Here is a 27,085-nt window from a genome sequence, read left to right as displayed (position 1 = left end):
GGGGGAGAACTAAATTGTCTTTAACATCCCTTCCAACCCAGACCATTCTAGGACTCTACAATTTGTTTTTACCAACCAACAGGACCAACTAAGAGGAAATGAAGAAATAATTAGAAATAACCAGCTGTGTCTTATAACTGCACCTGCTGACTTCACAAATCCATGGTCTGTGTTCAAGCATGTGGGAGGCTGTAACAACCAACCACTGGAACAACCCATTCTGCCCCATTTTTTGGACCCAGTGGGAGTTGAACTGCTCAGGACTAAGAACTAAACATCGCCAGGTTCCTACAAAGCACTCAAGAAATACCCAGCTACTGCAAAGTGCTGAGTTTGGGGATTTTCTGCTGAGTATCTTCCATTTGCATAGCAAAGAGATTTTACTTTTTCAGCATTTACACGTGTACTGTTAATCCAGCCCATCAGTTTGGGACTGATGTAGTTTAAAGAGCAGCAGTTAAGAGAAGAAAAATCTCATTAAAGCACATCCTTTCCAGAATAAATACAAAGGGAAGGAAGGAGGCAAATGAGCAACTATAAACTGTTACTGTTTAAAGGATAAATTCTCCTCCATTCTGATAATGTTGAGATCTGCAGTGTTTATCCCAAGAGATTTGCTGATCTGGTTTAGCTTCTAGATCCTATCCTAATGAGAAAATGAATCCTAACAATAAAAGTATGATTTATAACCATGAGACAGATTTGGAGTTTCCATCTCTGAGATTAGAAGTGCCCCAGGAAATGAGAACTCATTGGTCTCCTAAAAGCTTTCATTAATGGACTGAAATAGTAAAAACAAAGGAAAAACTATTTCTATTAAAATAGAAAGCAGCTGGGAGTCTATGAGTGCAGAGTTTACATGGATTTGCGGAGAACCAGGTATAGAAAATTAAGATTTCCAAGAAGAGCTGGTAACCTTCCAGCAAGGAATACAAATGCCTTCATGAATGAATTTATTTTATCCTGTGATTTGCTCCTAACAGGAGCCATCCCTCTGGAGATGCCTGTTTCTGTATACTGACTGTAAATCAGTAAAGACCAGTGGCTGCTTAAGAGACAGGCAGACATTTGGGTCACCTGGCCCTCTGCAGGTAGACAAAATATTTAAATTGAAGCATGAACAGGCCAGAAACAGACTCTGCATCATTTTCATCCTTGCTCCATTGTCTACAGGCTGTTCCCTTGCCTTTGGACATGAGGTGTCCTCCTCTCCCAGCTGCAGCAACACAACCAGCCCTCCGTGGCTTTAGCACCTGACTCAAATTGTCCCTCTCACTCCTGACAAAATGGTTTTTGAAATGTTTTCAAAGAATTCTGCACTTTAACAACCATTCCAGTTCTCAGGAGCCAAAAGTCTGAACAGCCCCTTCCTTTATGTTTCTGAACTACATCATCTACACCAAAGCGTGCTGATGACACAAAAACTGGTCTTTTCAGCGTTGAAGTAGATTCCTTCATTATGAATCACCAAAAATGGTCTTCAGTGGCACACAAATTGTGGAAGCAGAAGCCCACAGCAATGGAAAATAAGTACTGCATGCCAAGTAGCTAGTGATAGGACAAGAGGAAACGGCCTCAGGCTGCACCAGGGGAGGTTTAGATTGGATATTAGGAAAAAATTCCTCATCCAAAGGGTTGCAAGCATTGGGACAGGCTTCCCAGGGAAGAGGTGGAGTCATTCTGTAGATGTGGCACTTGGGGACGTGGTTGAGTGCTGGGCTTGGCAGTACTGGATTTATGGCTGGATTTGATGATTGTAAAGGCCTTTTCCACTCAAATGATTCCCATAATTTTAGGATCATTCTTAGAAATGCATTTGCTGCTTTCCCTAATTGAACCCCTGTTGTTCAGAGCAGCATTTTCCCTGGATACTTAATATTCAGTTTATGAGAACAACACACAAAAATGCAAGCCGAGGGCTACGAAATGTTGATAATACCTTAATTGCTCTAAAATGGACGTAAGCAGAGAAGAGGACAATAAAAAGAGGGGTAGAATTATTCTCTCCTAATTTTTGGCATCCACAGTGGAGAGTGAGCTTTATCCTCATTATTTTAAAGTGTGGAAATGCCTGAATTTACTCAGACAAGCCTTTAACTTTCTAATCATTTTCTAATAATTTTCTGATTAGAAACAATGTAAAAAAAATTATTTTAAGGCCATTTTTTCATTTATGTATTTAGTATGATTTTTTTTGCATAGATGGATTTTCCAGGCATGTAAAAATTTTTACCTTGTTAAAGGAAAACATTTAAACTTATGGAAATCAAGATTTTTTTTTTTAATCTCTAGCAGTAATTGTTGAAAATGAAACACATTCCTAAATCTGTATGATTTGGAGTTTCCTAAAGGTAAAAATTGGTTTACTCTCACATAGACAACTACTAGCAGCCAGAAGTATTAAGATTTTAAGTAGAATTTTTTTAATTTTTTTTTTTGTCTATGGGTAATTTTATATTATCATTGCCCTAAGAATTTGTGCTGGAAATTCCTAAAGAAAGGAGCAGCAAACGCTCTGGCTGTACTTGTATTTAGTGCTTGGGAATCCCTCAGTGCATTAGGACAACTGAAAGAAAACTTTTGTTGGAATATCCCACGGCAGCTGCTTCTCCATTAAGTCTTAAACCACTGAGCTTGTGCAGAAATGACAGCAGGAGAAGAAAACCTTAAAAAGTCCCAGATGCCCATCCATTCCCTGATCTTCAGAGCAATGTCCAGCTCTAGATCCTGCTCCTCCTCATCTCCACCACCCCCATCTTTCTAACAGCCCAGCAGGCTCTGTAAAATGAATAAGGACTGGTGGGAACGTCTAGAAATCTGAACAAGATGTATAGGAGGACCTGAGGGTCCAAAGAGGAGGATGGAGTGAGAGATGGATGTCTCTTATCTCAGGAGTTTGGGAAGGAGCAGGAGAAAAGTGGAGAGAGTAGAGGAAAAGCCTGGAGGAGAAAGACACACACTCATCTGTCCCCCAACTGCTCAGCCCCTCCCTATCCAGTGAAAATTCCAAATGAGCACTGAATCTTTACTGTCTCAGGAATAGGGTATAGAAGGTGAAGAAAAACACTGACTCAAACTGCACTAACACGAGGAGGAATAAAAAAGGAGCTTCGGAATGAAGCACTTCTGCTGCTTATTCACGGACACCCTGAGAGATTCCGGGAAGAGAAGTGTTGGAGAGACCAAAGGCTGTCATGGTAACAAGGTTAGCAGCACTTCTGTCACACATTAAACCCTGCAATTGTGTGTGCTGAGGTGTTTGGGCAAATTCTCTTTGAGGTAAAGCCCACAGCTGACTCCCTCCTAGGCTCTGTGCCAGAATATTCTGCAACAGTTCAGTGGGGTCTGCCAGGACCCAAGTGACTCAACAACTTTCTTTAACTCACTTGGACCGGGTTTCAGTTTTCCTCGTCAGGTTTAATCACGTGTTTGAGACTTTCCAGCTACTGCTCAGATCAAAGGCTGGACATGCTCATATAAGGCTTTAGCCTTGCCTACATCCTTATTCTCTCCCGTGACAGCCTTGCCCACCTTGACCATTAATTAAGTAAGCAAATATATTTACCCACTAACCACACCCGCAGCCAGGGCAATCCAGAGCATCCACCATTAACATTTCCGTATCAAAAACCAGCTGTATCCATGGCACAGACAAAGAGGACAGATATTTTTATAACGCTGATCACCTCACCCTTGCTCCATAAAAACCTTTAAATACCATCTTTTGTAGGGCATAAAGGTGTTTCTACAGCACAAAACAAGGCAGGCACTGTCAGTGTTGTAACATTTTATATCCTATTTTCTCCACATCAAAATATGTGACACATTTCATAGAGGAAGAGAGTGGTTATTAGAGCATGGGAGAGAGACAGGAATTTCAAATCCAGCTCCAGCTAATGCTGGGATGTTGGGCAAATTATCTCCATTGCCCTTACCTGAGCTTCCAATAGTCACTGAATTATTCTCTGTGAACACCTCAGCACTCCCTTGTCCAGAACCATTACTTCTATTCCCTGGAATTTCACACCAGCCACCAAAAATTCAAATGGAATCCATTCTTTTAGCGTGGAGTTATAACTATGAGCTTCACCTTTAGGGCCTTCAGCATTTCTGAGGAAGATCTAATGAAGATATCAACACTTAAGAGATGCAGCTAAAAGCAAGAACAGTTGCACCAATCAATTAGAAAGCTCTCAGGTTGGGTGTGGGCTTGACAGGCTACAACGGAGTATTTAAAACTTTTGCAATGCAAAAATGTCAGCTGCTTGCTTTTAATTGCTCTGGGTTCAGTCCCAACCGAGTACTGCAGGCAGCCTGCAGAGCGGGAGCGCCTCAAGTTCTGATAGTCCTCTGGTGATTGGCTTTGAATTCCTGGCAAATCATTTCATTTTTATCTTTCACCACACATAGAACAGAAATAAAAATATACACCCCTCAGCTTCCACTGATTCTGCTTTGGCTATGTGTTTTCAAAATCTTAAACTATGGAAAGTTAACCAGAACAAAGTATTTCTGTTTGTTGTAACACTGGAAGCAAGAAGTAACTGCAAAATTGTTGACTTAAAATAACCCACTACAGTCAGGCCTCCTGGAATGAGATAAAGAGTTACAAAGTGCTCTGAAATCTGCAATGCAGATCAAAAATCGAGTATTCTTTGCTTGTTCTGTCTGTGGACTATGGGACTGCAGAAAAACAAGGTAACAGATACCATGTAATGCTGCACAGATTTTTCCTTTACTGTGTGTTTTCCCAATCAAACAGACACGTTTATTGCAGTCTTGTGGATGTTGATAAAATCCTGATGATTGTAACAGAAAAATAGAAGACATAACAATTTTTATTGTGCACGTGTCCACTGCTGCCCCTGAGCTCTCTGTCTCCCTGTTGAAAGTGGTCATAAAATCTTATCCTTCAGGTTGGGGAAATAATAGCCAAAAATTTATTAACATGCATAGCTACATTAGTTTTCATTGTCATCTTGTAAAAAATAATTACTTTTGTAAAAAGTACATCTGCTGGGTGAATTTCTGTCTCACTTGTCTCAAAGATTCGTAGCACAACAAGCTATTTTATAGCAACCTAAAAAACTGTATTTTTTCTGCTAATAAGAATTTTATGTTTGGATGTGAGAAGGTTTCTTAAGAAATTCAGCAAAAGAAGAAGAGTAATCCATCAAAATAATGTGAGAGAACACCAGCCACATCTGAGTGAACTGGGCACTCACCCAAGCAGAAGTGACAAGCACTTTAGGTGGCAACTGTGGCATTAAAACAGCATTTCCCTCCTCTAAAACTCAAGACTTTTAAAACCTCTAGGAATAACAGGGGAAAAAATATTGATGAGCATCCTGCATAAATAAATGCGTAAATTGAGTTTATTTATCCATGAAGAAAATGGAGATCTGTGCTAAGTTTTAAATTAACTAGAACAAGAGAACAGATATATTTTTCTGGAGAGAAGACAGCAAAAAATACCAATGATACTCCTAAATCCTAGAACTAGGATGTTTACCCAGTGGTTACTGGAAGGACAGTTTCAGCATAAGGACACTCTTGACTTCTAAAATAATCAGCTATCAATATATATTTGTATGTGTATATTTTTATACATATATAGGTATAGGTATATTTAACGACCCACAAGTAATTGCTCAGATAAGAAGCCACCCACCTCAGTCAGGAGTCTTGTGTTTAGCTGATACCAATTTCAAACACCTGATGCCCACTGAGGTGTGGCTGCACACTGGGGATTCATCTAAAGATTTCACACCCGCGCTCACAGGGCTGAACTCGCCAGCACTCTCCTTGAACAGATTAATGGCAAAATTGCAAATACATCTCGCTTCTGATATTAACTGTTTCCCTTTTATTTGCACAGAAGGCAGGGAGTGACAGTCTCCCACCTGCTGTGGAATTACCTCAGGGATACTTTCAAAGAAAGAGCAGATTCTTAGGGGAATGATTAATTTCCTGTAACTCTGGATATTGCAAAGTAGGCATCTACAGCTGAGCGGGCCTTAGGCTGCCGCTAAACTCAATAAGTAAGAAAAATAGGCTTGTTTAAAAATACCAGAGCAGCCTTTTTTGGTTCTGCCTGAGGGTCTACCTACTGCATTTTCCAGTCTCCAGCAGTGGATATTTAGGGAACAACACAGAGACAAGAGATAAATGAACACTCTCCCAGCCTCCATGCTCATCCCAGAGGATTTCCTTAACAGGACCAGGTTCCTCTGGCATGGTAATAACCCCCTGTGTATTTTACAGTAACAGCAGGCAAGGGATCAGCTTCTGAATGCTTGGCCTGATGTACCAGGGACATCTGCACAAGGTGGAGAGTCCAGAGGGTGAAGAGGGAGCCTTGAAATCAGACTCCTGTCCCACATCAGTGGAGCTGAGACACCACCCAGCATTTCATACCCTTAGGAATCTGTTTCTCATTTGTGTCACCTCTTAGCTACTAGTATGTGCAATTTGAAATACCTGCATTCATAAACAATCCTTTTGTCTGACCATTTATGCACAGCAGTAGCACCACAAAGAGAATGAATCTGCTACAAATAAAGATGCAGAGAGGGCGAAGGTTGAAGAGCTCAAGTCCAAGTGGCTTACATAAACCATGTTAACATTTTCCATTATCTATCTCTTACACAGCAGTGTCCACCCTCTGACAGTTTAACGAGTAAGATGAATGCCCAGAGGTAAAAAAAAAAAACAACCCTCATCGTTCTTATTTGGTAATGGAATAAGAAAGCTGAACAGTATAGAGCTGGAGCTTTACAGGTTGCTTTCCATTCTGACAAGCTTTGGTGCTTAACTATTTTTGTGTACACGGGACAATAGGCTGCCCAGGGAAGTGGCTGAGTCACCAGCCTGGAGGTATTTAAAAGGTGTAGATGTGGCACTTGGGGACAGGGTTTAGTGGTAGACTGGGCAGTGCTGGGTTAAGGGGTGCACTCAGTGATTTTAAAGGTCTCAGACAATTCTGTTGTTCTGTGGTTCTGTGACTATACAGTAAGATGTTCTCATCTCAGGGTTGAAGGCCAAGGCCAATTAATTCCTTGCATAACAGAGTTTATTCCTAAAAGTTCAACTGAGTGATGCAACTCAAACAATGAGCTGTCAGCTCCAACTTTACAGCAGGTGATTTCTTCAAGCTGAATCTCTGATCCGTTTTGTGTTCAAATTCTGGTCCAGGATAGGCCAGAACAGCACCTGCAAGTACGGAGCATCCTTTCACCTTCTCTTCCTCAAACCAGCCACTGCTGGCTTCTCAAACAGCTTTGGGCACATCTTGAACACACCAAGAACAGATGGTGGAAGGTTACCCTCTTTTTTTGCTGTCACTAGTTGCTAGTGAAGAAAGGCAGCACCCCCAGGTACAATTTTACACACAGAGGCCTAAGACACACAGAGTTCATCCTCACAAAGAAATGGATGGCGCTCAGCCTCACCTCGGTCTGGCTCTGGGGTGAATCTGGCTCTGAGTGTGGCTCAGGACACCCCTCCAAAAGAAGCATGGAAACATCCATGTTGTCCGAAGCAGGGAGACAAAGGCGAGACCACAACTGCATGTCAGCAAGAGCACATCTAGATGCTCATTCCTGACCTGGAGAGTCAACTCAGCCACGGGTTCATGAGCTCTTGGGCATTTTACTGAAATCAGAAACAACAAAAAAACTGCCTATTTTACCCAATTTCTCCCATTTCCTGATAACAGTTATCCTGCACCACTGTAGATGCTGGACATCCTCTTGAACCGCCCATCCTTCAGAACAGTGTGGTCTGTAGTACCACTCGTGGGTTTACTCTTAGATTGCCCACAGCGTTATTTCAATGCTTGGAGGGCTCATCATCCCCCAAAAACAGAGAGAAATGCTGATTTAAAGGACAGGGGGTGTTTTCATTTAGGAGCAGACACACTGACATGATTCTGTGTGAAGAGAAAAGGCACTCAATCTGTTCTGTGGAACTCGACAAAATGAGAGCTTCTACAGCGTGTATTATCATCTTTCAAGTGTGCAAAAAATGGTATCTAATTTAGAAACCACATTCAGCAAATGGTGTTTGTTGTACCAACTGTATAAATTCAAGGATTTAAGTGTATTTGATGAAGTGGGGCATTGTAACAGTCACTACTGAGGGTCTGCTAGGAACGCACCAGGCAGAAATGACAGCCACGACTGAGGTGTGCCACTCTTCTGAAATATGAAAGAAATCTCAGCAGTGTGTTCCCAGAGTCTTTACATTCCTGTATAACGTAAAATGTGAGGGCAGATTACTTCCTTTGGTGCTTTACTGAGATTCTGCAAAAGCATCTTTCCATGGGATCAAGACACTGGAGCAACTTCTTACTGAAGCATGTTTCATGCTGAGCATTTTACAGCCTCCTTTACACAGCTTAAAGATTTGTTGTTGTAAATTTGGAAGAACTTGTCAGCCTCTGGACACCTAGAATAAATGTGGATAACCTTTAGATATGTTCATCTATCTCATCCAGAAATCATTTACCAAAAAAATAAACCCCCATACCCCAAATTCCTCATAAATATTTTGTTTCTGCAGCAAATGTAGAAATAGATGTGGTGCTTAGGAACACGGTTTGGTGGTAGACCTGGAGGTGTTATCTTAATGGTTGGACTGGATGATACTAAGGGCCTTTTCCAACCTAAATCACAAAATAATTTGATTTGGTAGGGACCCACAAGGATCATCGAGTCCAACTCTCTAGTGAATGGCCCATACAGGGATCAAACCCACAACCCTGGCATTATTAAGTTGTTCTATTACTCTAATAATCCTCTCTAGTGGACCACAGAACTTGCTGGGATGTCTACAGTTTCCTAATACACGAGGGATTTCCATACCCTCAGTTTGGAAGGACACCAGACTTGAAAAAATCCAACTTTTTAAATTATAAGGGCAATAATACAAATTGTTCAACAACACCCAGCATTGTCAGCTTTATTTTGGGAAGCACAAGCAAGCAGAGCCAGACTGCCTGGTATGTCATTTGGGGCAGTGGGAAAGTAAACCAACATCATCACCTCTATTTAAATAGTGCTGTTGCAACCTCTGAAAATAGGAAGTGCTGGGAAGGTTGCTGGTGTCCAGCTCGAGTGGTGACCATGCAAACACTCATGTCTGAGGTTATCTTTATGCCTGGGAGCAGTGACTGGGTGCTGTGGATGTGATCCTGTCCCCCAGGCAGCTGCAGGAGCAGCGTGGGGAGCTGCAGCCAGCAGGCTGACGCCAAGGGAGTGAAAGCATATGTGAAAATAAATAGCTCATCCAAGTCTCATTCTAAATGGGACTGCTCATTGATGTGACCTGCTGGGAAAAGCAGAAGGGAAGCAGCGAGAACTGCTGCCATGCCATTACTCTGGAGGGATATTTAGGGGTGTAATGATGCCAGACTTCTGTTTCCAAGAAACAAATAGTGTGATGTACAGAACAGTGTGATGTATAAATAAGCCCTGGAGCAGAGAGGGCCTCACCTTCGTAGTTCAGGATGGAAAGCAAGGTATCAAATACGCTTGTGTGTCATAAAACTTTCATCCACTAAAAGGATGATTGATTCAAGAATGATTGATTCAAGAATGATTGACTCAAGAATGATTGAAATTGATTATTTCAAACTAACAAGTCAACCAAGAGGAACACTATTTATACATTCTCAGTTTTGTGCTTCTGTAAGTGCTGGAGGAGCCTCTAGTATAAAACACTGTCCCAGCAACTGGGAAAATGATGGCAATCTCCAGGTTAGCTGGAGACTTGATGAGCATCTTTGATAACTTGTGGATCCATCCCTGGGTACATTCCTCCCACACCCACCAACACTTCCTTAAACCACAGCTTCCCCAGAGACTTGAGGAAACAACACAGCAGTAGTGTAACCCTGAATTTGTGCGGGTGCAATCCCGCACCACTTAGAATCAGGATGTTTACACCATTTCTGTGAGACAACAGCCTTTCACTACAGAGTGACCAGAATGAGGTCAGGGAACCAAGCCCCACGTCAAGAGGATCCAGTCACCAGGAGGAACAAATCATTTTTCCTTTCAGTGCATCCCAGGACTTCTGGAAATGAAATGCACAACATCTAATTTACTGCCCCTCCTTTAGTGGATTGTCTGCATACACCTAAACACCATAAATGCAAACTGCAACCTTCAAAGTGACTGAAGGGGGAGAAGGAAGAAAATCAGAGAATGTAATTCTTTTACTGATACAGCACAGTAGCATTGGCCAGTCACATGCTGGTCTACTTTTTTGGACAACATTCCTGTTTTCAGACCTTTTGAGAAGATCTTAAAGATTGTGTGGTCAAATGTGTCAATGGAACAAATAGGGGGATCAAAAGATTTCCATGCAGATCAAAATTAAGTAGGATCAGATGTAACCCGAGACTTGCAGTCTCTCGTGGAAACACGTTAAGATGGGAAAGTCAAGGGATGTGAAGGGAATAATGCAAAAACACACGGAATATCAGCGTGAACTGAGGACCCCTGGTCTCTTAAGTTCCTATAAAAATTCAAGCTATAACTCAGTGCCTGTATCATACAGATATATAGACTTACAGACACCTGCTCATCCTGGATATCACTGTAATTCTAGTCAAACCAGACCAGGAGATTACAACATCAGAAACATCTTTAGCTGAGTCACCTAAAAAAAAATAATCTGATATTTCAACCAATTCCTCTTATATGCAAAGGCAAAGTAATAATTAAACACAGTTTTCCTTCAAGTTCACAAACACACATCCCCATCTGGACTGGTGCATTTCCCCCATTCCCCAGCTCTCCTCTGGATTGCTCTATGATCCTGGGAATTCCTGCTAGGCTGTGGCCTTTGTGAAATGAGTTTGGTGATGAAGTGTCCCTTGACCCTTACCAAGGACTTTAGTGTGGCCAAGGTGGGAGCAGTGACCATGTTGCGTGAGGAATGACAGTGGGAATATTCAGTCGTTCCCTGACAGCCTTGGGAGATTCCTTACCTTCCATTGTTACTGGAATTTTTAAAATTCCAGTAATTACCTGCCCAGATTGTGGCCAGGATGGAAAGTTAGATACCTACAGCAATGTTGCCATCTTGGCTCTGTGACTGACTACTGCTGTTGTAATAAATTCTATTAACTCCCTCTGTAAATGTTGAATTAGTCAGTGATTAAGAGCTGCTAAAAATCTTGTGATCCACCTAAAAGCTGTGAACAAACCTCACACTGCTGCTGGTTCAGAAGCTGTGTAAAAATTCCATCTGTGCTGAATTAGTGTTTTTACAACATCTTACTGAGATCCCCTTTTACTGATATGTTTGATGGTGGTGCTTCAGGTGATGCTAATTAATTACATGTGTAATCCTTTAGATAAAAACCATTGACCTGGTCTGGGACTAAGATTGGACTGAGCTGCACCTAAGACCTATCAAGAGTTTAACAAGCAAGAGGGGGTCTACTCTGACCCTCGTGACTCAGCAGAAGGGTGCTGTTGACAGCAGGTCTGGAGGCTTCACAGACTCTAATTTGGACATGGTTAACTTCTATTCGTGAGAAAATCCCATGAAAAGAAAAGCAGTTAGCTTTTGCCCATGAGAATGTAGTATCAACAGAAGCATGAAAGTTAAACAACAGAAGGAGAAAACCAGCAACATATCTGCACCTGTGTCTTGGTTTGAAAGACAGGTGTCTGCTAAGGAAGGCAGAAGCCTCCCTTGGAATGGCAGATGCAACCCCCTTCCCTCCGAGTTATTATAACTTTGAAATCAAGGGGTTTTTAGGCAAAGATGTGGAAAATAGGAATAACAGTTCTTTACTATTATACATCTGTATGTGTATAACCAGTCAAACAAACAACAATGACTATGGCAGTACCAGCAAACAATCACAAACCCAGTGCCAGCCTTCCCGGCTGTCGGGCCCTTTCCCCTCGGGTGCAGTTCCGCTCGCAGCCGGCAGGGGCGCTGGCGGCTCCCGGTGAGCAGGGCAGGTGCGATGGTTCCCCCGCGGCTGCAGGGGGCGCTCCGGAGCGAGCTCGGGGAGCACGCGGCACCGGTGCCCTGGGATCCCGGGAAGGGATGGGACAAAGGCTTCACAAATCCCGGACAGCTGATCCCGGTGTCCGGCCGGACCCTCGGGAACAGCAGGCTGGAACGGCAGGCTGGAACAGCAGGGACGAGCACAAATCCCAGGAGGACAGACGAGATGTATCCAAACGGGGAACCACCCAGAGGTCTGGTCAGGCAGGGCGAGCACGGCTACAACGCAGCGAAGGCTCGAAGCAACAGCGGGGCAGGGCGGCCACGGCCCAGCTCCCAGCGGGGCAGGGAAGGCGGGCTGGGGATCCTGGGGCTTCTCCAGCAGAAGGACAAGCAGCCGAAGAAAGCAGCCTCCCTCTCTGTCCAAATGCTGAGACCGATTGCCCACACACCCAGGTGAAACAAAAGAGTAGCCAGCTCTTTTGTTTTTCTTAAGTACCCAGCCATTTGTCCCCCTAGCAACATGTATGGGGAAAATTCCTTTAACAGAAAAAAAAAAAACCCAAAAACCAGGAGAGCTCCTAAAACCCCAACAACCTGTTATTTTCCTGAATGCTTGAACACTTATGCCATGGTAGCCAATGACTATATGTTTTAGTTAACAGTAGCCAGTAAGTCTATTGTAGTAGTGTAGCAGCCAGTGACTCTGTAACACGAACGATAACATACAAAAGGTGTATAAAAGAGGCTGCTTTGTTTAATAAAGGGCTTTTTGCACTTTGTCCGAGGCACTGTCCATGTGTGCCATGACCACCCCAACAGCGACAGGGTGCCTCTTACCCTTTTGCATTTTTCATCTCTGTTTAAATAATTCTATCTCAATCCTAACTTGATTTTCCTTTGTGTGTTTCATCCATGTAAAAAGTGATGGAGTGGACCTTGATGCTGAACTTTGCTAACTCCCACTTTTACAAATTCAGGCTGAATATACTTCTGCTAGTAGCCTTGATGGTGATTCTTTAACAACCTAAGCCACTCATCGACAATGCCATCAAGCTCAGGAACTGAATCCAAGCAATCCGGAAGGTGCCATCCAGGGATTTTTCAAGGAAATGGTGCCCAAAAGAGAGAATGAGTTATGCTGCCTTCCAACTCTGAAAAATTATTTCTTGATTTAAATTGCTTCAGAATGAATTTACAATGTTATTCCCTCAGCCATTCTGTGAAATTACCCATGCATTACATTCTCAAAAGCATTTTATGCCATCTGTTTGGGATACTTAGTGTGAACATATTTGGGGGGTGAAATTAGTAATTATAAGAGGAGGAAATTAACATATTGGACTAATTAACAGCATCTTCTGGAAAGGAAACAGGGAAGATAACGAATTACAAAGCTTAATGTTTACTGTTCTCCCAGCTAAATAAAGATGGTTCAATATGGCTCTCCTTGGGTTTCTTTTCTGGATTTTTTTTTCCCTTTTAAAATATGGTATCTGCACTGTGTCCAAGAACAGCAGCCAAAGACTCACACTGCAGGCTCTGTGGTCTGGTTCTCTCCATCCACGCTGCTGAATGACACCAATGTCCCCGTGTGACACAATCTTGTCATTACCAGGGTTCAAAATGAGGGATGCAACACAGCTCACCTCATTTGGGACATTGAAATATAAGAGCAGACTTAGTCACAGGAACTCATTATCCTTGGATCTCAATAAAGAAAAAGCATTTAATTTCTTCTCCATTTTAGGTTTTAATTTAGGATGAAATCGTGCTTTGGTCTTTAACTGTACCAACCAGAGCTTTACTGACCATGAAGAGGTGATGATTATATTGCAGACCTCCGTTTTTAATGAGAAGGCTCATAGCTGAATAGTCCAGACTGTTCGGAAGTTCCAACGTTCATGGAGCACAAAACCAACATGTAAGGGTTAGAATCACCATGTTCTTGTTGGTGATCCACCACACTGAGAAAAGAACATTGGTCCGTGCTAAGCAAAAAAGTGAATTTTTGTCCCTAGGATGTCCCAAAGTTCACCTCATGCTTATGCCTGAGGCTGGCCATGAAGCAGATTTGGGGTTTACTATATTTGGGGTTTATTATGTGTATAAACCCACTCTCAAAGCACAGTACAGGTTTACAGGATTTTGAAGTATCTTAGGAAGGTTTGTTCTAAAAAAGCTGCAGGTTGGACTGACTCTATAAAAATCAACTTCAGAGTGTTGCTTTACCTCTTATCAGTGATACCTTACAACGATAGTGGAATAGAAGAGAGGCTTCTGTGGCTTCTGCCTTCCCTTTTCCCATTAAAATTCTGTTCCAGTAGCCACACTCCACTGGAGAAGATGCCCTGTGTTCATGCATCATGTAAACAGCCCAGAAAATGATATTTTGTCAACAACTGAAAAAGAAATTGTTTGCTGACTTCTAAGACAGTCTGATGTGAAATTTGTTTTGTGTTTGTTTTTTTTTTTCTAAAATAGAAGCTTTGCACAAAGAAAAACACTTCATGAATAAATGGCAAGTTTTATGGTAATATTTACAAACACATTCAAAAGGCAAAGAACACCTAAAGGAAAGGTCCAAGTATAGAACCTCATTTATCTTCCCTTTGTTCCCAGCTTCAGAATGGAATAGATGGTTACGAAATTGATATAAACAAATCTACTACACGAGGCAGAGCTGCTCCCTGGAACACAATGGCACAAGGGGCAGAGCTTGGGCCAGATTCATAATCCAGGTCAACACACCCATTTATATGCAAATTGAGAGGCAGTTAAGGCACCACAACTTTCACACTTCAGTCTGATATCTAGATCAGCTTACTGTCCTTAAGGAATTGATAAAGTCAGATTAAAACACCATTGATCTGACATACTTTACAGAAAGATTTTTAATTCCCTGAGCTTCATTTCCTTTGCCATTTCCCAGGGCTGGAGAACTGCCTGAATGATAATACCTGCATTATATTTTAAACTCCTCCCTCCATGAAGATTCACCAGGGGAAAAAAAATGAGGAGGAAGGGAAGAAATTTAATTTTTCCCCCAGAAGCACCACTCATTGCAGCAAACACCCCCCAAATAATGCTGAAGAGGAGTGGCTCTGAGTGTGCTTCTTCCACTTCTGAAGCAAAGCTGGATCCAGTTTCACATCTCTTAAAGAATCCCTTTTGTGCTGGTGTATTTTAGCCAAGAGTCAAGTGCTTTGCCCTGCTTCTAAAAACTGGTCTGGATAAATGGATAAGACACGTCAACTGTACTAATCTTCAACTATCATATCAGTCAGTAAATACAGCAAATTCAACAGATTAAACTATGAGAGCAGGCTGTCATTAGTTCCCCTGAAGCTCTCTCCAGGTGTGTAAACTTCCAAGTTCTCTGTCCTTGTCACACCACTGCACATTGTCACCAAGCAAAAGCCAAGGCTGGAGACACTCTGTTTATCTCAGCAGGAAAAGATGTTCCTGGAGCAAGGACACTTTGAAAATGGATCCTCCAGTAACGAGAAGCCACCAAGAAACGGAGGAATAAATACCTGTGACATTGGCGCGGGCTGACAAAGCTTCGCAGTACTTTTCCAGCAGAACAGACAAGGGCAGGTTCACAGAGGATTCACAGTGCAGAACTATCTGGATAAACAGAAAGAAACCAAGCAGGTAAAGCAGCAACCTAGAACAGATTTTCTCATTCACGAGTACAACCACCCCCAGCACTCTCAGAAGAGTTCCCATTCATTATTTATTCAGGTACAGACACCCCCTGACATAGAAGGTTTGTGTTTATACTTGCTCAACTCCAGGTGGAATTCACCTGACTAATGCAGGCAACTACAAATTAACCACCTATTCTGGATCTCTTCTTGTGAGAGCTGCTGAATACCTTTAACAAAGCTCAGGATCCACTTTGTCTCACCTAAAAGTAGATGCCTGAAATAGCAGGGCTGAATCACATCCCATTAAATATCACATGTTGATTCAGTGAACTTTTCATCGGCACTTGGGTGCTAAAGATCCTTGCACATCCAAGAGAGATAGCAATTGGCAAAGGGCAGTTCCGAGGGCTGGAGGAAGAGTGTTTCCACGGAATATACAGGATAATTGGGCACCCCTGTAAGGTGTCCCGTGGCTCTTTTTAGCCAGTGAAAGACACACAAGTTCCTGACCCTCAGCATTCAGGGCTGAGCCTTCCACAGAGGGCAAATAACAGTGAGAAAGAGCAGTAATGCCAACACGGACACTTAGAGAAAGCTGCAGTCAGTACAAGACAATAGTAATCCCCAAGTAAATTTTAGGAAACAGAGTTGAAAATCAATGGGGATATTTTAATTTTCACACTCAAACTGAAACTACTGAAGTGCCCATTGCAGACAGAGGAGAGAAGCCCACAGAGCTGTACATGAAAATACAGAGCCAAGTTGGGATCCTGCGTGGAGCTCTTGGAAAGCCCTTTAAGAAAGGCAGAACGAAACATGGCAGGAAAATTCAGGAGTGACAAATCAATGACAGAAAATTCCATTTTCAAACTATGAATCAAAATCTTCCTGACTGTTTCTGAGGGGGATATAAAGCCATGGTAACACACAAAATGCCTTTGCCTTTCTATTTACACAGAATGACTCCAACACAATTCAGGCAGCTTTTACACAGGGAAACAACCCTACTCCTTGAATGTTGATGTTACATTTCAGTGCTTTTAAGGTGTGTTAAGTGATTGAGGATCCCATTTCATGTCACTGAATTCTCTGTCACTTAATAAAAAGGAGGGTAAATGCTCATGACAATAGAACCCATCAGCAATGTTGGTCTCTAAAGAACAACTGTTCTTTGTACAGCACCTTTTTCTACCTATTTCTCACTTTGCTGCTATTTTACAAAATAGGAAGTGTTGAAATACAAACAGAAAGCCTTTCTCAGACTTTATTCTTTTCATACAAACACCACGAAGGTGCTATTTCTCCTCCAGGGAGGCTCAAAACTCCTGCCTCCCATATCAAAACCTCCATGAATGGTCAGGTCAAGGAGAAAAAGGCGGTGGCTGTTGTGCAGCCAGGACAGATTCCCTCTCCTGAGGCACAGAGCTCCCAAAACCCAGGCTCTGCAGTGGCCATGTCTCATGTCAGACCCAGTCACGTGAGTTGACACAGCAGAGGCATTTCTTCCCCTCCATCCCTCACCCCTCTGCCACCTCCCAGGCCAAAGCACTGCCTCACTTCAAAGAAGAAACTCGAGCCCTCCCCATGTACTGTAAATACGCTGCGTGTTCAGCTGTCCCCCCACCAAGATGATGGGAAAGAACGCACAGAGGTCAAGCTCAGCACAGCTTGGGCAGGAACAAGAAAGGTTAAATGTCACATTTGCTTTAGGGTCAGCTCAGGTTAATTTGGCTAGGGGGAAAAGTGCCTTCCACATATTATGTTACTTTTGGTTTCATTTTCTCTCTGCTAACCACAGTCAACAGCCTTGCTGTGCGCGAAACTTTTGAAAAAACAGTTGGATTTAAAGCAAATAAACCCCAAAAGACTAAAAAGCCCTCTTACAATAATAAAAAACAGCAACAACAAAAAAAGAGAAACATTTCAGTAATGCAGAATTGTAAAGATAAATAATTGGGCCTGTGACAGCACAGAAATTATATTTTGAAGTACTAAAATGATCACTTTGGGTTACTAATGCACTACTTTACTCAAACTGCATTTCTTTTAAAAAAAAGCTATTCCATGACCTCTGACCGCCAAATCAGTTCTTTGTTGTCCTGCAAATTTACCTAAATCATGCACAGAAATGTCCAACTTAATTCCTCTGAGCCACTGTGGACATTTATGAACAAATAAAACTAATGTGCTGAGCCAAAGATTGAGGTGGAAATGAATCCTTTCCTTTCCAAAGCAGGGACACCAACTAAGAGCAGGCCAGATCTGAGTCTTCAGAAAACAGTACAGAGCCTTTGGTCAACTGCCCATTCACATCTGAGAGGACTTCGGGAAAAGGAGTGGATGAACTGCTCTGGTGCATCACTGTCTGCCTCTCTCATGGGCATTTTGTTGGACCTTTCCCCTTGGACATGGTCACGGCTCTTCATTAATTCATGGAAGATCTTCATCTCTGTCAGAGGACATCAATTACGAGACACAAATGTTGCCCACTCTCAGTTCCCACCAGAATTTGAGGTTATTTCATCCACGTTAGAGAGGATTTGTAAGTTTTAAGAACAATTAACAAAGAGTCCTGGTTTGAAATACTGAGTTCCACTATGTAGCAATATAGAAATATAAAACCAAATGAACACTGGTGCTTTAAAATTCACCTGCATGGGAGAGGTTGTTTTCTCCTCTCAAACATGGAAGAAATGGCTACAGGAATAGAAACCAGCCCTCAAAGCTAAGGATGGGATCCAAAAATGCCAATACAGACATGGGGCTACCACAGAAACACAATGGAGCATTTGCTAAGTTAAAATATCTCACAGTAGGTAGGAGGAGAGTGGGAGAAGAGATCAGGAGTGAAAGCTGAAGAGAAGGGCTGAAGTGGAAAAGGCTGACCCACCACAGCAGAACACCCCTTGCCAAGGTGGAGGTGAGTTTGGAGGCAGTGAGTGCTGCCCAACACGGACAGATGCACACACTCCCCTTTCCCATTCCCACACAAGAATTCCCAGACGCCATATTCCAGTGGTCTAATAAAAGCCAGTTCTTAGGCCTCCCTGTCAAACATCTGCTGGTGGCATGCTGCGAGATGCTGACATCTGACACAGCCTCAAAGCAACAGAGCAAAAACTCTTAAAAAATGTAGTTCCTAGTACTCCCGATGTCCCAGAGAAATCCATCCCATGTACAACAGCATCTCATCAGAAAGCCGCTCCCAGAAAAGCAGTGGGATTTGTGTTGAATAGCTCAGACTTCAGAACAGAGAGAGCAGCAGCTGAGCTGATCACTGATTCCTTTGGAATTCAAGAAGAGAAGCAGGAATTTTCCAGATGCAGTTCATCTGGAGTACTTTAAATCCTTACATTGGAATAACCTCCATTGACTGCGTCAGCTGTGTCATGCCCACTGTAAGGACAAGAATCCTTCCTAAGTTTTCCTTAGACACTACACGCAAAAGGAGAGGTAAAAACATTCCAACATTCCTTTAGATGACGGCTAAAGAAGACACAAGGACATCACCATCTTATAAAATCATCTGCGCTCTTTCTTTTATTGAGCCAGATGAAGTGACCTTCCAACATGGAAAAATTTGGGAGTTATCAACCAAAAAATGTGCTCACTCCACAGCTGACAAGAGAAGGGTCTGTCTCATGTCTTTGCCACACAAGAATGAAGTCTCAGCCTGAACTATCCACTGTGTTCTCTACAGAGCCAAAGCATTTTCCACTCCTGAGAAACCACCTCTGGCACTGGCATGGATCATGTCACGAGGATGCTTCTTCCTACCCTTCATCTCTGGGAAGCTCCACTGCTCTTAAGACTCCTGCTTCAGCTTTTCCCATGGGTCTCTTTAAAATATCTGAGGCTGCAAATGCTACCTCGTTTTGGCATCAAAATTGCAGCAGAACTGTCTTCAGCACACAAAAAAGCTGCTGCTTAGTAGTTTTGCCCCAGAACTCAGGGGAAAGAAAGAAAAAAAAGAGAGAGAAAAAAGAGAGAGAGAAAAGGGAAACCTGCACTTAATTTTTAGCTCTTCAATTAGGCAATGCAAGTAAATTAACTCCATCTCCACAATGAGATTGAGTTCTCACCCCAGCTTCTGGGATGGACATGCTCAGAGCAGTGGCCCTGTTAAATGCAAAAATTCTTAGTTTGTGTCCACAGAAGCTCATTTTTGGGAAACACAAGGTTCTAACTTCACAATGAAATTGTAATTAGTAAAAGAGTTCAACGCAGCAAAATCAAAGAGAATCCCACACTTCCTTGACAAAATCCATACTCTGAACACAGCTGAGGAGTTTCCAGGGCAGGTGGGCATCTGGCAAGTTCTATATCACTGGTGTGGGGAAACAGATGCTTTGGGAGAAAAAACCATCAGATATTCCTTGGAATGCTCTTGTAACAAATGCCAGCATTCATGTGAGCAGCTCATTCCTTCTAAGAGATGGCAACACATGGGAGAGAACAAGGAGATCTGGAATATTTGCAGACTACTGATCACCTGAAGGAATATGAGCAATCAGAAGAGTGAAAGCTGCTACTTCAGGAGAAAAACAGAGATTAGCACAGGAGAGGAGGGGAAGGTCATCTTTACAGTGGCCAGGATGGATTTATATCCACTGCCATGAGGTTACTGCATCCACAAGATGCATGTGAAAGAGATGCTTATTAAGGAACAGTACTAAGAGGGCCTGTGTGTTGGAAATACTTTGCTTTTTGGAGACCCAAAAAGGTCAGCCCTGTGCATCAAGATGCTTTTGGCCTTTCTCAACCCAGTAACTTAAAATTGCTCGTGCAGCAGCACTTGGCAGTGTACAACTGGCTGGCTCTGCTTCACCATAAAAATAATTTCCATTTGGGATAGAAAGTCTAAATACAAGTTTTCACAGGAGCCTGCAACCTGAAACCTGAGCCAGCTAAGGTTACAGTAGAGGGAAAGACTCTGAGCACAGCTCAAGAAAAACAGGCTCCTTTTCAAGTCATCTTTCAGCTCTTTAAACTCCCTCTCAGTTAATCCAAGTGGCCACATAAAACATTGCTACTTGTTAGAGAACACCAAATGCTCCAGGAGACACTGCTCCATGATCTTAGAGGCCAGATGTATTCTGCAGCTCTTCCAGCAAGTCTGGAAAAAGAGACTAAAAGTCTGCATGGAATGGGAATTAGGACCCCAGTTCAATAAAGCAAAAAGCAACTAAACACATACTCGGTTCTAAGGCATGAAATTAAATCAATCTTTATGCAAAAATAAATTAAAAAACCCTCGAGCATCTGCTACACTGAGCCCACCACTGAACTTCAGTGTTGTCTTTGAAACTTGGAGATCTGCCTTCAGTGAGCACTGCCTACATTCTCTGCTGGAGAAGCTTTTACAGGGGAGGTTCTTCATCCACTGAAAGCCACGCAGGTGCTGAGGGATTTTCTGAGTCACAAGATACAAACCAAACCTGTTTAAGGCCACCCATGTGCTGGATTTGTCCAACCAGGACTCCAAGCCCTTCCAAAGCAACCTGAGGTGTTATAAAAATGATCATAACAGCATCTGAATGATAAGCTGCAGCTCTCTTTAAATAAAATTGTTTAACAGAAGGACTTTTCAATTTCACATCCTTGAAAGGTTTTGTTGTTCATTCCCCACACCTGTGGGTATCATATTCAGAGTCTGGAAGGGGAGCAAGCCCCTCACAGCGCTCCTGCCTCCATGTCTGCCCTCTCCTTAGGTCTGCACACCAAACCTGTGAGTAATTTTTTCCCACCCAATTCCCATTCCCATTCCCATGAATCCTCTCAGCAGCTCAAATACGATTCACCTCACCCCCCTATTCCAGCAGGCTTTGCTTCAGGCTCCCTAATGCTCAGTGGAAGAGGGAAGCACTGCCAAGGAACAATCCATCACTTGTGCTTTAAACATGTACTTCAGGATGAGATAACTCATGCACTGGAGACAAAACACTCAAGGAATCCAGACCAGCTCAAGTTTAAAAGCCATTTTTACCCAAGCGAATGCCAGTACCTCATTTAATTCCTACCTACATGCAGAGCCTCTGCAAGGATCATTCACCCATCCACTGTCACCACTGCCACCACATGTCCAAGGATGCCCTTCACAGGCTCTCCCAGCTGCAGCTCAACAAATCTGAGCTCCTGATCTTTGCTTGTCAGGTCTTTGCCACCCAAAAAAGGTAAAAAACCCATCTGGATCAAGACTTTATGAGCTAATGATATCTGCTCAGCTTTCCATGGAATGCCAACAGTGGTACCTCTGTATCCTCCACAAAATGTTCCTCTGACCCAAGATTTCCTGACAGTGATTTAAAAATGAGCCAGTGAGGTGGCACTGGATATCAGCAGTGAACTTTCTCTCCATCTTTCCTTAAACTCCTAATTCTTGGTCTGGAGCCCACCTTTAGATTTGAAAACCAAGTATCACAGTGAAATTCAACTCCAGGTCTGGAATTATCTTTCACTATGTGAAGGGGATTCACAGACTCTTCTCTGAGGAGTCAGATTCCTCTCAGGAGCTGACAGCAGAGCAACAAGACAGGCATCATTCACAAGCTGAAGTGAGGGAAAACCTCACAGAACATAAAGAAAAAATTATGCACCATGACAACGACGGAGCACTGGAAAAGAGAAGTTGTAAAAAGACATTTCAGAGATGTTGTGAGAGCTCCATCTTTGCAGATTTTTACAGCCTAACTGGAGGAGAATGATTTGGTTTCGGAATCAACCCTGCTTTGAGAAGATGACTGGACAAGAGACTTCTGGCAATCCCTTCCAGCATAAATTATTTTTTCATGCCTTGATTCTATAGTCCCTATGGCAAAAAGAATCACAGATAACAATTATTCCCCAAACCTTCCCATTGGCAATGTAGTAAACAGCTTACAGACTGTATCTTGAACAATAATCAGCAATCCAGAGGCTCTGGGGTTGCTCTCACTCACGTTTCTAAGATTATTGACTCTATTCACATAATCATAATTAAAATATTATACCAAATACTATGAAAAGACATTTTAAAACTATTTCTGTATTTAAAGATAGAGTATTCTTTTCTGCCTGAAGGAAAGAAATACTGCAAGCCTGGCAAGACTTCAAAATCTTCATGAAGACACTTGTTTTGATAAAGTAGGGGATTCTCACACCTTGGAAGGTGTCTCAAGTTCAAGCTGGACTAAACAGCTGATCTCCCAGCAGGTGGGTTTTGAGGCAGGATGAGGAAAGATGCTCAGTGCATCTGACTGGAAGCACACCTGGTCAGAATTCTTTCCTGAGCTCTGAGACACCATTCTCAGCAGCCAGAGGGACACCCTGGGCTTCCTCTCTGCTTTGAAAGAGCCAGCTGAGAGCAGAAGGAGCAGCCTGGTCCCTGGCAGGGATGTTTGCCCACAAAACAAGCAAGCAGTGGGAGGACTGCACCGCTCTCAGCAGCCCTGTGCACTGGAGAGAGGAAGCAGCAAGGGAAGAGCTGTGATGGCCACACTGCCCAGCACAGCCCTGGCGTGGCTCAGGAGCCTCTGCTGGCATCAGCCCCCTGAAACCCAAGCCATGCCTGGGCCCTGGGATCTGCTCCTGCCACTCAAAGGGAATCGATACCTCAGCGAGCAGAGCCTGGCTGGCAGCCCCACAGGAAACCTGTCCAGGCCCATCAGCACACTTCCTTTCCTTCCCTTTTGCCTCCTTTCCTCCTTCCTTTGTGCTGGAAAAGCCACCCCAGGCAGAGGACAGAACTTCCCAAACTATGTCAGTGCAGAGATACCAGCACTGAGCAAGTCCCACATCCCAGAGACCGGGGGAACAGCAACAGGGATGATCCCACAGCCCTGGGAGGCAAGCGGCTTCTCTCCAGTCCTCTGGCACTTCAGCTGCTATTACCAGGGCAAGGGTTTAGCATTGCAGTGAGGACAGCTAAAGTATTTTAATCTCCAGCTGCATTACTCACTATTTACTTTCCCGGCATACACAGCCCAGAGTGGACAGTTACTCAGCCAGCCTTATGCAAAAGTTTATAGAGCTTTAATTGGCTTCATTTAATTACTTTAATTTTCTTACAGCTCCGTGGAAGAAGTACTTTTCAGCTCTTGAATTATCAAATGGATTTTCTTTCTTATTTAATGAAAACATGCTGAGTTTCTGTGCAAGCACATGAGGCTTCAGGGATGTTTGGAAAGGCAGATTCCAAGTTCTCCACCCATTGGGCTCCCCAACAGAGCTTGCCAGTCTGGGGAAGGAGCAGCACACTCCCAGCACCTGACTCTCAATGTGGGCTCTCCTGCACAGCAATGAGGGACTTGTGAGCCAGAAGTCAGGACAGGATGTTGAAATCCATCTCTGAGAAGTGGTTTTCTCTGTCCCTTCCACAGCCCTTTCCAAATGGACCAGGCTTCGAGAAGATCCAGCAGAACATCTGCTTGTGAGAGCCAACCCAGATGACCCCAGGGCCAGAGAACTGAGCAGTGCTTACCACAGCACATGGTAACAAATATCCTCATGCTGGCACCACAAACTGGAAATGAAATTTTCACGTATTTGGATGTGACTGATGAGATCCAAGCAGTCACCTGAAGGACAGTTCTGTCAGTTGACTCATCTACTTTCTATTTGTCTTCTCTTGTAACAAGGATCACAGCCAAATTTATCCAACTCCTCAGAGTAGAAAATGAAAACATTTTACCCCACACTTGCCAACTTAAATACAGCTATTTTCAAAGATGTTAAGATTAAAAGAATTATCAGCAGTAAAAAAACGTAATTCTGTGTAAAGAAATAGTTTAATAAAGGAAACCATCACAAAGTATTTAGTTGTCATGAATAGAAAGATAAGGAGGCAAAGACAATGTTTTTGCAACACCTTAACACAGGTCACTGAGTATCCACAGGAGGCAGGGAGGTGCCAGTGGCTCGCTGGACAGCTCCAGCTTTACATCCAACAATTAATGTTTGCACTTAAGGGAAGAGCAGACTTCATTTGGGATTAAAAGTGCTCTAAATTAAAAGAATGAAGGATATGGACATGATCTGTTGCAATTTATAGATATGGTGTGGAAAAGAAAATTCCTGAAAAAAAGTCATCTCCTGGATAAACTTTTAATCTGGAGTAAATCACCTTTCCCCCAAATCTCCTTCCTGGGTTCACAGTGCTGCAAAACCTGAAAGTGATATAAACTAAAAAAGAACAGATTCAGCAGCATGTGCAGCCTGTTGTTGCCACCCACATTTCCTCACCTCCCCCTCTCCCCAAAAAATAAGATCTGCAGAACTATTAAAAGAACCTAGAAATGTGCAAATGTTTGTTCTAATACAGTATTTTTAAAATATTTGGCTTACTAATATATGGGGCAAAATGAAAATAAAAAGAAAACAGAAAAACGCTTCCTTAAAAAGTCCGTATCATCCACTACCCTGTATTTCTCCTGGTGAATCTCTCAGAGCAGGACATCAGCAGCAGGAACTTGCAGTGATCCCTGACACAAAGAGAGCTGATCACCAAATTGAAAGCAATGAAGAGTTGGCCTTAGAGGAAAATCCCTCCCTGGGGCACTCACAGTGAACCTTGAGCAATGGCAGCACAGCACTCTCCATCTAAGCCAATAAATCAAGCAGTGCAAAGGCCTGGTTTAAGTCCTTAATCATTTCTACTGTTAAATTTTTAGAATGGCTCCTGGCCACATTTCTGCCCCAAGCAATCTGGTGGTATCTCAAACAGTTCCTGGGAATGATCTGGGAGCTAGGGAGCACCATGGACCTTTTCCATGCATAGCCTGCACAGCATCTCCCTGTTTTAGAAGCTGAAGGAGCTCAATCACATGAGCAAGAGTCACTCTCTGGCATTTCTTCTGAAGGCTGGAGAGCTTTCCTGGAGATACTGATGTACCAGTGGAGTTAGAACCTGTGAGGTTGAAATTAAAATTCTGCACCTGACAATGGGCAGCCTGCAGAGAGATCTCTGCTCTCTCTTCCTCCACAACCACGCTCTGGTTTGGAATATGAGGGTCAGAGAGTTGAGAGGATTTAATCATGACTTTTCCTCTGCTCTTGACAGGATAATGATATGTAAGCAGATGCCTTATATGCACAAAAGCTAAAGCTGCTTTCTTGCTGGCTAAGGGCAGCGATGAACATCATCACTGAAACGTTTTATGGCAAAACTACAGCCAGCCAACACCAGCACACAGCCACCTCCCTCCAACATCCAGTAAGTGCCATGGGATGGTTACAGACTAGATAGACCCTGACAAAGTACTGCCCCAGGAAAGGCTTCTCCTGATGAGATGTTTATGCTGCATTAATTCACAATAGGGCTGAATTTTGGCAGCCTCAGACCAGGAACACTATTTAACTTGTCATCACTGCCTGATACACTCACACTGCCCTGGCTCTTTTAACAGCTCCAGGAGAACAAATAAATTATAGCAGGCTTTGCTTTTGGGTTTGATTAATAATCCCCCCTCTCCAAATTACATGAACTTAGCAAGGACTTTATATAAAAATGTCATAAGATTCATCTGCCTTGGTTTTATGGTTTGTTTTTTGTTACCCACATTCTGTTAGATGTGTTTTCAAGTGTATCATACGTCCAGAACCACTTTAAGAGAACATAAATCTCAGTGAAAGTCTTCACCCTTTTGCTGACCAGCCTTGTGAAATCTGTCAGGTCATTTGCACCAGCATTTTCATGTGGCAGATCTAATTCTGTACCAGAAAATTGCCTCATCTCGTGGGCGTTGCAAACCTGCAGCTCCCATAAAACACAATTGCTCGGCTGCTGTGAGAACTTAAAACTCCCTTCATTGGGTAAGGGCCTGCTCCCACAAGCAGCTATTCCTTTCCTCAAATCCACAAATGTGAATAAAGTCACTGACTTTGAGTCCACTTTCGAGTGTTCTCAAGTTAAACAAGAACTTAAGAGCTTTGGCTTTGAGCCAAAGTTTTAAAACACTGTTCTTAAGCTTCTTGGTGCAAAGTTTCCTCCAGCTGTAAAGCAGAGATCCAGATTTACTGACAACATTCAGGGACTAAAACACTCCCCAAAGGAGCAATGAAAGCTTCTGCTACAGCTGGAGCAACCAGAGCTGTCCTGAGGCTGAAGATTCAAAATGTTATTTCCTACACAGGTGTACACGAGCCCCTACCAGAGACCAGCATGTTCCAGCCAAACAAGCTCCTCTATAAAAACACACAGAACACACTCAGAGTTCACATTTCTTGGACTAAACACACTTGACGGAAATTTCGCATTTTGATCCTTAATCTACCTTTTTATCCCCTTTCTTTTGAGGCAGTTTTGTTTTTAAAGCAGTGACACACCTACCAAAATTTGCAGAATTAATTCAAACGCAAAGTTGCAGCAGAACCTGAAACCTGGAAAATCCATAGATTATATCCACTGAGGAAGCACATGATAATTTTTGGTTCATTAAGAAAGAATTAGTCTGACTAAATATTTGGTACCTGAGTACTTTTGA

At 42.9% G+C, this 27,085-nt stretch overlaps 1 protein-coding gene across 1 annotated transcript in view; it reads right to left on the bottom strand.

Annotated features, from left to right (window-relative positions):
- The window catches only part of CRHR2 (corticotropin releasing hormone receptor 2), a 140,882-nt gene that overhangs the window by 112,251 nt on the left and 1,546 nt on the right, over window positions 1-27,085 (bottom strand). The window contains exon 2 of the mRNA XM_048316473.1: window positions 15,510-15,603. Coding sequence (XP_048172430.1) covers window positions 15,510-15,603 — 94 coding nt within the window. The remainder of the gene's footprint in view (window positions 1-15,509; window positions 15,604-27,085) is intronic.

The sequence above is a fragment of the Corvus hawaiiensis genome, chromosome 1, assembly GCF_020740725.1.
Source record: "Corvus hawaiiensis isolate bCorHaw1 chromosome 1, bCorHaw1.pri.cur, whole genome shotgun sequence".
Classification (NCBI taxonomy): Eukaryota; Metazoa; Chordata; class Aves; order Passeriformes; family Corvidae; genus Corvus; species Corvus hawaiiensis.
The sequence above is the reverse complement of the archived record's forward strand: the minus strand, read 5'-3'. Positions and strand labels throughout refer to the sequence as shown.